Source organism: Aaosphaeria arxii (genome assembly GCF_010015735.1).
Source record: "Aaosphaeria arxii CBS 175.79 unplaced genomic scaffold BU24scaffold_18, whole genome shotgun sequence".
Classification (NCBI taxonomy): domain Eukaryota; kingdom Fungi; phylum Ascomycota; class Dothideomycetes; order Pleosporales; genus Aaosphaeria; species Aaosphaeria arxii.
This window is the reverse complement of record NW_022983491.1, coordinates 83,552-97,696: the sequence shown is the minus strand read 5'-3', so window position 1 is coordinate 97,696 and position 14,145 is coordinate 83,552. Positions and strand designations below refer to the sequence as shown.

At 51.1% G+C, this 14,145-nt stretch overlaps 5 protein-coding genes across 5 annotated transcripts; 4 read left to right on the top strand and 1 right to left on the bottom strand.

The window, feature by feature from the left end:
- The first annotated feature begins 151 nt into the window (after positions 1–151).
- Positions 152–2,288, top strand: BU24DRAFT_429310 (FAD/NAD(P)-binding domain-containing protein). Its single transcript, XM_033529707.1, has 2 exons — positions 152–700; positions 763–2,288. The coding sequence occupies exons 1-2, from the start codon at positions 446–448 to the stop codon at positions 2,110–2,112; spliced, it is 1,605 nt and encodes a 534-aa protein (XP_033376797.1). The 5' UTR covers positions 152–445; the 3' UTR covers positions 2,113–2,288.
- Positions 2,289–5,224: 2,936 nt separating this feature from the next.
- Positions 5,225–5,848, top strand: BU24DRAFT_323939 (uncharacterized protein; the record flags this gene model as incomplete). Its single annotated transcript, XM_033522960.1, has 1 exon — positions 5,225–5,848. A coding segment is annotated over one exon (624 nt), but the record flags the coding sequence as incomplete, so codon positions are not given.
- A 1,605-nt stretch (positions 5,849–7,453) lies between these two features.
- BU24DRAFT_497914 (uncharacterized protein) lies at positions 7,454–7,968 on the top strand (the record flags this gene model as incomplete). Its single annotated transcript, XM_033534310.1, has 1 exon — positions 7,454–7,968. A coding segment is annotated over one exon (429 nt), but the record flags the coding sequence as incomplete, so codon positions are not given.
- Positions 7,969–8,851: 883 nt separating this feature from the next.
- On the top strand, positions 8,852–9,316 carry BU24DRAFT_475346 (uncharacterized protein; the record flags this gene model as incomplete). Its single annotated transcript, XM_033532898.1, has 2 exons — positions 8,852–9,159; positions 9,265–9,316. The coding sequence occupies 2 exons, from the start codon at positions 8,852–8,854 to the stop codon at positions 9,314–9,316; spliced, it is 360 nt and encodes a 119-aa protein (XP_033376794.1).
- Positions 9,317–10,135: 819 nt separating this feature from the next.
- BU24DRAFT_97011 (uncharacterized protein) lies at positions 10,136–12,598 on the bottom strand. Its single transcript, XM_033534848.1, has 2 exons — positions 10,921–12,598; positions 10,136–10,869 (listed from the first exon to the last, which is right to left on the bottom strand). The coding sequence occupies exons 1-2, from the start codon at positions 12,286–12,288 to the stop codon at positions 10,258–10,260; spliced, it is 1,980 nt and encodes a 659-aa protein (XP_033376793.1). The 5' UTR covers positions 12,289–12,598; the 3' UTR covers positions 10,136–10,257.
- Positions 12,599–14,145: the final 1,547 nt, after the last annotated feature.

Genomic DNA, 14,145 nt, shown 5'->3' with positions numbered 1-14,145 from the left:
ATGTTGACGCGAAAGTATGGACGTTTGATGGGAGCGCTGTCGTTGGTCCGAGCTCCTTTCTTAGCGATGAGATATCCCTGTCGCAGATCATCCTTGTAAGAATTGCAGAACAGTGACGTTGCCTCGTATCTTTTGTACGGGTCCAAGTACTCGTAACTTTAGTTCTCAGAATAATTAACTTTAATCGCTTCTTTCACATGTCAAAAAACAACATCTCTTCTCATACTCCCATCTCAACCTATCCTACAACAATAGTCCCGCTTTTCTTCCTGGTACCTGACTACTCAGTACTTATCTCAATCGACACCATGACATCACATGCAAAACATATCGTCTCACATTCCTCAACTCTTCCACAACCTTCCGAAACAACTCTTCCTACACAAACACAGTCCTTCCTATACAGCCGTCTTCAAGCTGATCCTATCATCCCATTGAGTTCAGGATGGGCCTATTCAAACTCCTTCAGCACCTAATCACAAGTCCTATTCTTTTCTTCTACCAGGTCATACAATGGTTCCTGGACAAGCTATTGTCTCCAGCCCCGCCACCCCCTAATCCAAACCTCGTCCGTCCGAAGATTGCCGTTATTGGAGCAGGCATCACAGGCGTCTCTGCTGCATCACACATAGTCGGACATGGATTCGACTGTAGAATCTTTGAAGCTGGTCCTAAGAAGAACCTTGGGGGCATTTGGAGTGTACGCCTCCCAGACTTACACACTGCACGAAGATATGGAACGCACGGCTAACAACAATCCAGAAAGTTAACAACACCTCGGGCCTTCAGATCCACAGTCTAATGTACCGTTTTCATCCTTCGGTCAAGTGGGACAAGGGTTACCCCGATCGCAAACAAATCGTATCCCAGGTCACCGAGCTGTGGAAGCGGTACGGATTGGAAGACAAGACGAGCTTCAACACCCCCGTGGAGAAGGTCTATCGCGACCCACACGGCCGCTGGGTCATCAACGACACCTCGAATGGACGCTTCGACGGCGTCATTGCAGCAATAGGAACCTGCGGTGACCCCAAAATGCCGAAACTTCCAGGTCAAGAGCACTTCAAAGGGGAGATCCATCACTCTTCTCAGCTCGACGGCGTATCTGCGAAGGGCAAAAAGGTTGTTGTCATCGGAGGAGGAGCGTCAGCCGTCGAGGCACTGGAGTTCGTCGCCAGAGAGGAAGCCGAGCATACCAACGTTCTCGCTCGCTCTGAGAAATGGATCATCCCGCGAAACCCATTCATCGACGTGTTACTTGCATTGAACATCTTCGGCTCTGAAACCATCTTCTCGTGGATCCCCGAAAACATCCTCCGACTGTTCTTCTACCGCGATCTCTACGACATCAGTCCTCCCAGGAACAGCGGCAAGGGTATTTTCACTGAGACTCCCATGGTCAATGACAACGTACTCGACCTCGTCCGCACGGGCAAGGCATCGTGGCTGAGGGGCGACACCCTCGGATACGACAAGTCCGGCAAGGGGGTCCGATTCAACAAGCGCGCCCAGGGCGTACCCAAGAACGGCCCTGGGGAAGAGCAGTCCATCGAGGCAGACATGGTGATCATGGCCACGGGGTACGAGCGGCCGAGCCTGAAGTTCCTCCCGGACGAAGTGTTCGAGGAGCCCTACGACCCGCCGAACTGGTATCTGCAAGTGTTCCCGCCCGACCACCCGGAGATCTGCTGCAACAACTGCACGTACGTCAACGCCATCGGGACCGTCGGAAACTACCACATCGGCATCTACACGCGCTTCCTGCTGATGTATCTTGTGGACCCGCTGGCGCGGCCGCGAACCCGGTTGATGAAGCTGTGGATCGACATGACGCGATGGATCAAGTCCAAGGCGCCCGGCGGAGCCTTCGACTTCTTCACCTATTCTGAGCTGATCTACTGGTTTGTCTTCACGATCGCGATCAATCCGTTCCGATGGAAGTGGGCGCCTTTTGTGCTGTTCGGCATCGGCAAAGATCTACCACTGAAGGTGGTGCAGCGCGAAGATCAGGTGCGAGATGGAATGGGAGTGGAGAAGACCAAGACTCGGATTGCAGGTCATCAAGACGAGGGTCTTTGGATGGCCAATGGACGACGGAGGGGAAAGAAGTGAGGGATCTAGCGGTTTAGGCAAGGTAGAAACGGGATAGCTTCGTCGTTAGAAGGAATCGTCATCATTATTGTTCGAAAGACATAGACGAATCATTTACTGTAGATGGCCTTTACTGTAGATGGCAACCATACTAAGGATTTCTCATACACAATATCAGTCGATTAGACATCCAAGTCTAGAGAAAGAAAATCAACCTAGACCACCACCGATCAGCCCTAGTAGTGACAACAGCACGGGATGTCTACTGCAGGTAACGGCACGACACCTCCGGAGGCTGGTCCCAAAACTAAGCTGAAGAGCGTATTTTCCAAACCTCATCACTCAACAGTAAACAGCCCCAGCAGGGTGGGGGGTTAATGATTGAGGTTTCACTTTCGTCAAGGTACGATGTATCTACAAATCCATCACATCTGGCCTCTTGCAATGTGCTGTGCTGGAATGTGTTGTGTGCCAGACAATGTCTCGTGAGCGTGACTGACAATACCGTAGGGAAGATCAGTCGATCAACAGCGGGGCAATGCGATCAGAAGTCATGGCCGGCTCCTACCGGTAAGCCGCCTATGACAATGTCTAGGACAAGCAACTACTTATGTTCAAACAATACGTAGATACGGGGTACTGCACAGTAAGTGCCTTAACAGTGTAGCTCAGAGATCAGGCGGGGGAACGACAAGGAAGAAGGGGAGCTAAACCATTCCTCCGATGAAATTCTCGATCTTTCCTTTTTCTTCTTTCTTTCCCAAGAGAAGGGAACACTTGGTTAGCTACGGTGGAAGGATTGATGATTGATCTAACCGATTCATCGCTTGCGTGCTGTGCGTGCATGGGCGTCCATATCGTATGTAGGTAAATATTGGTGTAGGAGAAACGCAGCAGTCAGGCGGCCGCCGCCGCCGCGGGGAGACATGGGTATTCAAGCCGCGCTGCATGAGCTCGTTTGCTTTTACCATTTCGTAGGAGTAGGAATTGGTCAATCCAATTGTTGGAATCGGATCATACATGCAGCCCGTGCATGGATGGGTTCGATGGTAAATTAGCGCGCTTCGTATTCCTTTGGACCCTTGATTTTTTTCCATAGTTCAATAAACATTGTCATTGTTATTGTCCTAAAAGCAAAGAGGAAGAGGGGAAGAGAGGGGAGTTAGGTTTAAATGGAAAGGAGGGTTTAATGGCTGCAAAGATTCCACCTATCGTTGTGTCACCCACACGGCATGGTAGGGCTGGCTAGTTGCATTCGCGATATTCTCCGCCAATTGGCCTCATGCGCGGCGCACACTTCTAGATGTGCAAGTCCCTCGCAAGGGAAACAGAGAAGAAGAAGAATACAAGACAAGCAAGGCAGACAGTCGAACAGGCAGGTGTTGGACAGATAGATACGAGTAGGAAGGCAGATGTTTTCCCTACACCGCATCAAGGCCAAGCCCCGGAGGGTCTCGACCGCCATCGTGCTTTGACAGTCCGATTCGATCGCTCCATCGGCCGAATCATTCCGTCTCAAATTGTTCAGAACCTACTCGTACTGGTGCAATTCGGAATGTTAAGGGTTCAATCGGATGCTCGTTAAGGCGTTCAGTGCTAGCAGTTAGTTAATGCTTAAGCTAATTGATTAGCGATGCCCGTTATGTATGCCACGTGAGAAATGGGAGACGGTGTTCCCGTTAGCTTTTTCCCGCCATCCACTTTACTGTCTTTCCTGATCGTTAAAACTTTGATCGTATAGACATGGGAAGGGGGGAGGGGGGAGGGGAAGAGTGGGAAGAAGAGCAGGGAGACTGTATTCCTAATGCGTTAAGTAGACACTTACGGTAGGGTGTTGTTTGTTCATGGCAGACGGACGCACAGACGAGATCGAAATGCCAAACTATTAACGGAATATTCCATCACTTGGGTAACGACCAAGACGTCTCACCTCGCCTCAATCAACAGGTTATGATGTATGATGATGATGGGAGAATCAAGAATAGCAATTGAGTACAACACTTGGCGGAGCAACGATTGATTTTGACTCGAGGGGTGGAATGGAACACAGGATACACAGACTCACTCAGCCTACCTGTTGTGGCCGTTTCATTCAGCTCCCAATCGGTGCAAAGAGTGTGATACTTGAAGGTAAGATGAGCGGGTGTTTGTACTACCACTCGCAGTCTAGTGTGTGCATGTGGTGGAAGTTCCCATGCACGCGCGGGCCTTGGCTAAGGGATCTAAAGGCTGACTGTACATACATGGGTGATGATCGTGCATGGTCTCCTGTGCTCCATGGCATGATATGTTATGGTATATACGGAGTTGTATCCTGTGCTATCCAATGGTATGCAATAATGGTATGCTATGATATGCTATGGTGCGTATGATCATGCTCGAGGCAGACCGACTTCAATCCAAATCAACTCAACTCAGCCCGATTAACAGATACCTCACTTGTATTGTAACCATCAATTAAGTTGGGCTCAAACAGCAAGACAGCCTCTTCTGCCCAGTTTGCGCCTGGTACCGTCCTAAGTAATTGGCGCTTTGCTTCGCTTCTCCTCGTCGGATGTTATTCACATGCATGGAGGAACCGACATTCACACTACCAGGACACTACTCAGCGCTACAAGTACGCTACGACAACTAGGCCCAGCAGCAATTAATTAATTCCCCATGATCCCTTCTGTCTTCCCCATCGGCCCGTACTCCTGGTTCCTCTACGACAACTGTAATACCACCGTCACATCGCACATCCCTTCTCTCCTCTCTCTCACAACTCCTCTCTATACTACTTGATCGTCGTCATTCTCAACCAAGATACTACCCTTCCCCACATCTGCCTTGTGTGATCGGAGAGAGGTACAGATTGACGAATACGAAACGGCCCCAACGGTTTTCTCGTATTTCGGAGAAATACGCCTCAGCCCTACATCGACATTCAATAGAGGGAAAGTGACGAAAGGACCGAACCGAAGGGTCAAACTTCCCCGGGGATCTGAGAAAAGGAGGAAGAAAAGAAAAGAGAAGAGAGGGCCTCTACAGGCGAGCAATTGGCACAGCCAATATGCGACAACAACGACACAGGACCGCGATGGCGGCAGCGATAATTGGCCTAACGACCATGACGACACTCTTCTCGAATCCAGCGACAGCGACTTGCTACTGGCCTACTGGCAATGCGACCTACGCCCGCGACGAATATGAACACATGCCCTGCTCCAACGACACCACATCTCCACTCTCCACTATCTGCTGCGCTCTGAATCGCACCAATCCATCCGGCGGCGACAAGCTGTACGGCCGGACCAACGACGAGTGTCTCCCCAATGGCGTCTGTCGAAACCGCGTGCTGGACCACGGCACGATGCAGGTCAGCTACTGGCGGGAGACGTGCACGGAGAGAGACTGGAAGTCGGGACTGTGCCTGGACGTCTGCTCCGACGACTGGACGAGCGGGAACGGAACCACGGGCGCCGTCATGACGCCCTGCGACGGAACAGAGAAGTCACTGACCTGGTGCTGCGGCATATCGACAGACTGCTGCAAGGACCCGACCAAGGTCAAGACGCTACCTTTCGAGTTCCGGGGCGCGATCCCCAACACCGCAAGTGCGACGCCTAGACCGCTGGCCTCTGAGACGTCGAGTCCCACTCCCAGTGTGACTGCAGGAGGGGGAGGGTTGACGACGGGCGCAAAGGCTGGGATCGGAGTCGGTGCTGTGGTGGGTGCATTTCTGCTCATCGGATTGGGATTCTTCCTCGCGAGGCGGATGGCACGGTCGACGAAGAACAGCGATGATCATCAGCACAGAGGAAACAATGACAGCCCGCACCCAAACAACAACAGCCCATACACGAACGACAAGGACGGTACTCTCACGCACGTGACCAGCAGCAATCATGAGGACCAGGCACCACCATCTCCACTTGATAAAGGTGCTGAATACTATGCCCATGAGCTGGAAACAAGAGCGAAGCCAGAACTCGAATCTGTACCGGCTCGAAGTCCCGAGCCACCACCTGTTCCGAGGTATGAGATGGCATGAGGCGACCGCACGGGGAAGAGTGGGAGATTATATTACTATAGATCAACGTAGATACGCAGCGTAACATATATGCACAATTAGATTTTTCAAAACTTGCCAACACGGCCTTTTCTTTCTCGAAGTGATCCACTCTCACCATGTCTGCAACAATATATCTTTTGCACCATTTCAGTCTCGCTTCAACGATTCCCATTTTTGTGTGAGTGTGCCTAGGGAGTTGAAAGCATTGCAACCAATTGTCGAACGAGTATACCACAGTCACTCCAAAAGAGACAATATCACCGCCACCGCTACTGTCGATGTATGCTACTAACGTCTTAAATCGTCGCAGCCTACCGATACCTGTTGCTCTAAACGGTACGTGTGATTCAAGTACTCTTCATAATGTTCACGTGTGTAGAGAAGTGAAGAGAGGTATGTCCCAACTGTTCATACACATGATTTTCCGACTCTGTAAGACAAAGTCTTTGTGGGGCTCAGTGTTCCTTGTTCAATGCATCAAATGATCTTTGTATGTTGCGTACATCAAATATACAGACGATAGCGTTGATTGCACTCACAAAAATAATAAATCGTAGCTGAAAAACACGACTGCTTGACAGTATAGTATAATTGACTCAACTGTCGAACACTATGCTAGAAAAGGTCAAAGTCATATGCAAACCAGCACGGGACTATGCCTTCTGCTATGTATATATCCATCCTCGGTACGTCGGATGCTAACCAACTTCCACCTCCTTTTACATTCCGAGAGGGCTCAGAAGACATAGGCATATTATTGCTAGAGCACTGCAGAGAATGGGATCAACCCTTTCACCGGAACGGAACTCCGCACAGCATGCTCCCCAATTACTGAAGAAGGAAAAGAAAGCTTAATTGTCCTAACTATTCAGAAGTCTACGCGATGCGGGCGTACTTACACGTCGATGTTCCGGAGTGATCGTCATCGGTCGACCACGCAATTGCTGGGTTACCGATGATCTACACTCAAGTACCGTAGTCTGCATGCAAAGAGGCAAGGTAGATTGATACATTCGGAGATTCAAGATACGGAAATCCGGTGGTTCAGTAATTATTTTTGAAGATGGAATTATTTAAAAGAGCTCTGAATTCACCTTCTTCAGAGCGTTCACCGCAACAGCTCACCACCAGTCAATCATTTTCAAAGTTTACAGTCTTTACTTCACATTCTTTACTTCACATTCTTTAAACATTACTGCGGAAGAAAAAGTTCTATTCGATTAGTCTATCATCCTATCCATCAATCAAGAATATTTCCTCAGCCCTGCAACACGACATAATACGATCAAACCCAACGCCAACCACAACACCTTCCACCATGCAGTTCCACCAAATCGTTCTCTTCACCCTTTTCACTGCGACTGGCACCCTCGGCGCAGCAGTCAGCGCGGCAGCTCCCGAAACCCCAGCTCCCGAAATCAAAGCCCCCGGAGTCAAAGCTCCCGAAGTCAACGCTCCCGCAACCACAGCTCCCGAAATCAAAGCACCAACGACAAGCGATGTCCCCCGCCCCACCTGCAACGGCAAACCAGAGGGCAATGTCCTCGTGGCGGCCAGCAGGACCCACGGCCCGTGGAACGTCCTGTGCGAGCGCGTCTACAAGTGCACCGCAGGCAAGCTGGAATCGACCACTCCATTTATGGAGGGCTCTATCTGGGAGCTTCCGGGTATGAAGGAGGACACGCTCGCGGCTTGTACAAAGATTGGCTGCAAGTGTCCTCCTCAGTAATTGATTGAAGATACGCGTATGCACATCTTTATATTAGCTTTCCTGGCTGTGATTTATTCGCTCACGGAGTGGGATGCATTTGGTACGAACTGCTTGGCATAGTAGAAGAAGAGGAGGGAGGGTTTTGAAGATCAAATCAATTAAAAATAATCATGCAATACAATACAATATCAGTACTATCTGCGCGGCTCCAAACCATCATGATTTATAATTCCCTGACCTTACGATAAGTAGAGGCACAAAGTGAGTGAAAATGCAATAGACACGTAGCGTAGATTGCTACATCGTGAAAAGACAGACGAATCATTGCCTGCCCAATCCCTTTTCAGCAGCGGAGGGCACAGATAAAGCAGATTGTATGGCTAACCTGAGCCCTGGTATGATAGAATGGAGTTCTTCTGACTCTGTAATGGGACGCTGTCTAATAGAGACAAGGTGGCTTAACTATCCTACCTCTACATTGTAATTTTGTACAGGAGGCTCGAGAGTAGCATTGTTACTCTTGAGAGTAGTCGTTATTGTTACTTGGTCACTAGATGAAAGAATTGGTCGGACCGACGATCGTCAGTACTAACGAACTGTACTCCGTGTGCACAGAGGCAACGTAGAATAAGTTAAAGCAAAAAAAGTCCGAGACATAGACTCCGGACAATTTTGCATTAAATGTTCCTTTTTACGGGAATTTACTTAGGCCGGCAGGCGGGAAGTTGTAGCACTGTACTCGTCAAGGATGCTCAAATATAATCTTTTATGTTTTTTTTGGGAAGTGTTATAAAGAAGCCTTGTATTCCCATCCATGATGGACATTCACTACCCTTGCGATACACTCACTCACCACAGTCAATCCTTTCCGATCTTTAAGATCACATTCTTTTAGACAAACAACGTCGCTCGCTCTACAATCACATTTGCTACCCAATAAGCAACCCACCAAATCAGCCCACCAACCAATCCTTCGACATCAAGAAACCACCACCATGCAATTCCACCACCTCACCATCCTCTCCCTCCTCTCCTTCACAACCACCACCGTCCTCGCAACCCCCGGCAACCAAGCCAGCAACTCAACCCCAAACCCCCAAACCATCACCTGCACGCCCCCCGCAGGCGTCGTCCCGCTCCACACGAACCCCAATCACCGCAGCCCCATGGTGCAATGCAAGAAGCACTTCACCTGCGACGACGAGGGCAACATCGTCGTGGACACGAGCAAGATGTCGCCTTGGGTCAAAGCTGTTTTGACGGTGCAGGAGAGCGCTGTGAAGGCTTGTGAGGGGAGGTGTCGGTGCGAGTAGAGGCTTGTCTGTCTTCTCACTCTCTCGAGATGGATGCGTTGCGGTTGGTTGGTAGGGCGAGTAATGTTGATATCACTGCTATAACTACTGCGAAGTCCTACTGGCAGGCGGAAACAGAAGAAAGGCACAAAAGACGAGGAAAATTAGATCAGACTCTTAATACACTTCAGAATGGAAAAGACCATATCATGCCAGACTATACAGTACTATGCTACAGACTAAGACATAAGAAGCACAGCAAAAGAGGCGGCGACGTGAATGGATCAATCGCACAATGAAAACACGCCCTCCCGTATGTACTTACTCCCATCAGTATTTTGACACCAAGAAACACGTCTCACGAAGTCATGTTACGAGATAGAGATGGACTTCCACAATTTATGTACTCAGATCGCACAAGTGTACTTTTCTCTACCCTGCTCAACCATCAGCCTCAATTGGATGCATCACACTTTACCCTGTTTTTCTTTTTTTGATATTATGGTCAGATAAACGGACGAACAGACCGATAGATATATAGCTGATACACCACTCGCATACAGGAGGACAACAAAGTAGAAGAAAATCAGTTGTAAAGTCGCCATAGGGACTAGGACATGGGGAAGAGTCGTTACAAACAGATGATTTCATATGTTAAGGATATTTTATTGTTATATGATGTAGTTGTAGTTGTATTTGTAGTTGATTTTCTGCATTTTAGGATTTTGGGGTATAGCTAGGAAGACATGGGAAATAAAGGCCCCTAAAAAGGGGAAATAAACTAATCGGTGTCTAAGCATGGCATTGCATGGCAAAGGATTGGATTCTGCTATGGGTATCACATTCGCTGCCTTTTCTTTGTACATCTTATGCGTCTGCAGACCCGATAGCTAATCTTTAGAAATCGACATCCAATCCAATCACCTCCACCCCATCTTGCGGAATAGTCAGAGAATAAGATATAAATAGTTGGAAGACCCAGACAAGTCGCCACAAGTAGATATGAACTAGAGATCGCAATGACCCCTACAAGGAAATCGAAATGAAGTCTCGAAACAAAACAAACAAAAGAAGAAGTTCGAAGCCATGATCATTCCTCATGAAAATATTTATAGTGCCTGGCCTGGAAGAGGCTTTCTTGAAGGCATCGGCAAATTGGCATTAGGATTCATGGGGCTCGGGCCAGGTGGCGAGCCACGGCGGGCGACCTGGCCGGTTGAGTTTGATCGAGGGCGTCCCATCTCCATCGAAGGGGGCGGGAGCTGCTGGGGCCCACCGCCGTACGGGCCAGGAGACATGGATCGAGGAGCACCAGCATACGGAGCATTGCTGTTCGCGCGAGGACGACCCTGAGGAGGCATCGGTCCGAATCCAGGGCTCATGGAGCGAGGAGGCTCTGCGTAAGGTGCGTTGCTGTTTGATCGGGCGCGTCCCTCTTGGGGAGGCATCTGGTTAGGGCCGGGGCTCATCGAACGGGGAGCGGGAGACATGCGGCCATTCGCAGGCGAGAGGACCGGTGGGTGTGGCGAGCTTCGTCCGCTGGCGGGAGAGAGAGGACGAGGCTGGGGAACACCTGCGTGAGGGGGCATGCCGGAGGGAGGGGGGCCACGCATCGGAGGCTGCTGACGAGGAGGACCAGTGCGAGGCTTGACGGGGTGCTTGGAAAGACATGTTCGGGGGACAACACCTTGCTGGGAGCGATCCATGCGGACACAGAGAGTCTGGATACAATTAGTCAAGAAACGTCAAATCGGGGTCCTGTTGTTACTTACCCATCCATCATCATATTCGTGGAGCATCCTCACCAACTGACCGGCACGGAGACCAAGTTCGTCCTCCATGGAAGGCTTGAAATCGAGCTGGACGCGGTGGACATTGTTAGGAGCAGCAACAGGGGGAGGACCGGTAGGAGCTGGGCCAGGAGATGCAGGGAAGTCTTCGGTCCAAGCAGGGCTAGCGAGAGGGCCATTTTCTTGTCCGATGGGCGGGGGAGGCGGCATTTCCTTGTCCTGTTGGGCGTTTCGGGAAGCAACTGGAACAGCAGCAGCAACAACGGCGGCAGCAGGCGCTGCAGCAGCCGCAGCAGCGAACTCGCTTGCGTCAGGCATGTTGGCGGACATGGGAGGACCGGGAGAAAGAGAGCGAGGGGTCTCAATGACAGCGGCGTTTGTGAACGGGTCCTGGGGTGGGCTGCTAGACAGTGGCTGCGGGTCATTGAAAGGGTTGCCAGTTGGAGAAACATTCGCGGCACCAGGACGCTCCCAGGAGCTGCTCGGGCGATCAGGGGAAGGAGCGCGCTGATGAGGAACAGCGGCGGCGCTGGCAACACCGAGGAGGTTGCCACCGCTCTTGCGGTTCTCAGAGAACGTGGGATCGAACTGAGTGACGGGGCGCAGGCTAAGACGAGGAGCGGTGGACATGGTACGCTGAGTACGAATGCTGGGGGCGGGTTCGGCAGGAGGAGGCGTTACGATGGGTGGTGGAGGCAGATCGTGCATGTTGCGCATAGGAGGCTTCTCGTTGGCCACCTCCTGATCACGCATCTGGCTCTTCTTGCGACGGTACAAGATGAGGATTCCGGTAAGAAGCGCACACACTACGAGAAGGACTCCCAAAGCGATACCAGCCTTCGCGCCCGTGGACATCTCACCGCTCGCCGCTGGGTCAGCAGTGGCAGAGGCTGAAGGAGACGACGCTGCGGTAGCAGAAATCAAGGCCTCAGTAATGACAGGGGATGAGGAGGCCACCAAAATGGTGGACGCAGCTCGGACCTGGGTGTTCGAGGGCTTGATGGTCTCATCGAAGTTGATCGAGGAGGAATGGGCAGCGGAGGTTGGCTTTGCGGCGGATGGGCTCCTAGGCTGCGCGGTAGACGTGACTCGCTCTTCCTGTTCCTCAGAGCTAGTAGGTTTGGGTTGTGGCTTTCGAGTCGATTCGGGTTCTTCGGGGTCCTGGGTGATGGTAGAAGCGGGTGCTCTTGTCATAGGCTCTCCCAGGGTTCTTGTCACTGGCGCTCCCAAGGTCTGGATGACGACGGAGAGGAAGGTCGCAAAGTCGAATTCCTCTTCCTCCGAGGTGTGCCGATGGCGGTCGAATTGGCGAGGCACCTGGCGGTGCTTGCGCCCGTGATTGTGAGCCATTTTGGAGGTTGCAATTGGCGGTCTGGGGACAATTGTTCGTGACAGGCGCGTGTTGGAGTTGCGATTGAGTCGGACGGTGACTGTTGCGCGCGAGCGAACGGTGTTTGGCGATTATCGATTGGTGTTATTACTGTTACTGAATAGCGGCGAGTGGCATATATACGGGGACGAGGCTGGTGCAGGTTCCTGGGTTCCAAGGGAGGCAGCGGATTGCGGTCAGGAATGTCGATGGCTCTAGAACTGGGCCTGGAGGTGTGTTCTGGCGAGTCCCGTGGAATGTATGTATGTACTAGTTGGTAGTCGAGTGTATGTATGTACTGTTTGTCTTTTGCGCGTCGCGTGTTGAATAATAGTTGTAGATTGGTATTTTAAGCACTAAACATAAAGGAGTTGACTATGGTGAGGTTGGTGTAGTTATTGGTTTTGTCGTTTTTGTTGTATGAAAGAGCGAATGTGCGACGGCTGGGGTCGATGAACGAAGGGCGAACGACAGCCTGGTCGCGATTAAAGCGAAAGGAAGGTGATGGTGATGGGTGGGAGAGCGACCGCGAGGAGGTGGAGAGGTGAGGTGAAGGAGTGGAAAGGAAGAGGAGGAGGAGAAGAGAGAAGAAGAGGCCGAGTCAGCAGGGTGAAGGGTGAAGGGTGAGCGACAGGGTGGGCGAAACGGCGAATACGGAAGGAAACGAGTTGAGAAGGCACGACCAGGGGACCACCACCACCCACTCTACCCACGGTAGAATACAGAACAGACGTAGTAGAATTGAGTATGGTGTATTACAGCATAGTGTTACAACGCCTACTAGGAGAGAATCGAGTATAGTATAATTAGCATTGTATAGTATCGATTGCTGTGTATGTGCTGTGTATGGGGGATAACCTCACCTTCACGAACAACAGCTCCACTCGGCGGCTCGTATACGGCACAGCAACCAACAGAAATTCACCCAACAGTCGGCCAATCAGCGTCACTCTGCCCCTGTTCGTTCATTCACCACCCGTCCCTTGGCGTCAGGCACAGAATGGGTGTGATTGGTTGAACCATCTAATCTTAATTTCCCGCTCCCGTCCCCCTGCCTCGTGCTATTTTCTCTCTCATTCGTCCCTACGGGCTAATCCCGTTTCGTTTCCCTCGTGGACTTCTACTCTCTCACTAACTTCATCTAACCTCACCTAAACCTCACCTAACACCACCTAACTTCACCCCGGCGCATACGGGACTTGTCACTTATCATATCACATTTCCTGCTCACACCCCCTTTTATCCTCGACCCTTGGTGGAGGATCCATCATCGTCATCAGCCTTTTATTTTTATCATTGTCATCCTCCTCCGAACACCAGGTCAGCCTTTCGGCCTGTGAAATGGCGCAATGCAATTCTTTCAACATGTATCACCATCACCAGCAGCAAAATTGAGCGATATGTCCCTCTGGATACTCTCGTACCTAGGTACACAGTAGTCACAACTCGCGATCGTTTGACGATAGAACCAAATACGAGCGCAGTGGCTGTCACCAGCACCAGCCATTCTGCGCCAACGCTGCTCTCTCGCTCGGCTACCTCGGCCATGACCACTGTGGACCACCTTCTTGACGAGACCACAATCTCCTCTTTCTCGCTCCATCCTCTCCTCCACCTGGCACCTGCTCAGCCACTCTCTCAGCCTTGCCCTTCATCTCCCACACCCCCATGACGAAATATCAAGGAGATTTGGAAAGGGTCTCGCGCCGGGCGGGACAGGGCGCCTTGAGACCTTTTCGAATTATGAGACATTATTAACAGTAATTCGCCGGTGAGGGCAGCGGCTCTCCACGCTTGGCTCGGTCGATCTTGTGGGTTGCTAGCTCTGCGGGCACGAG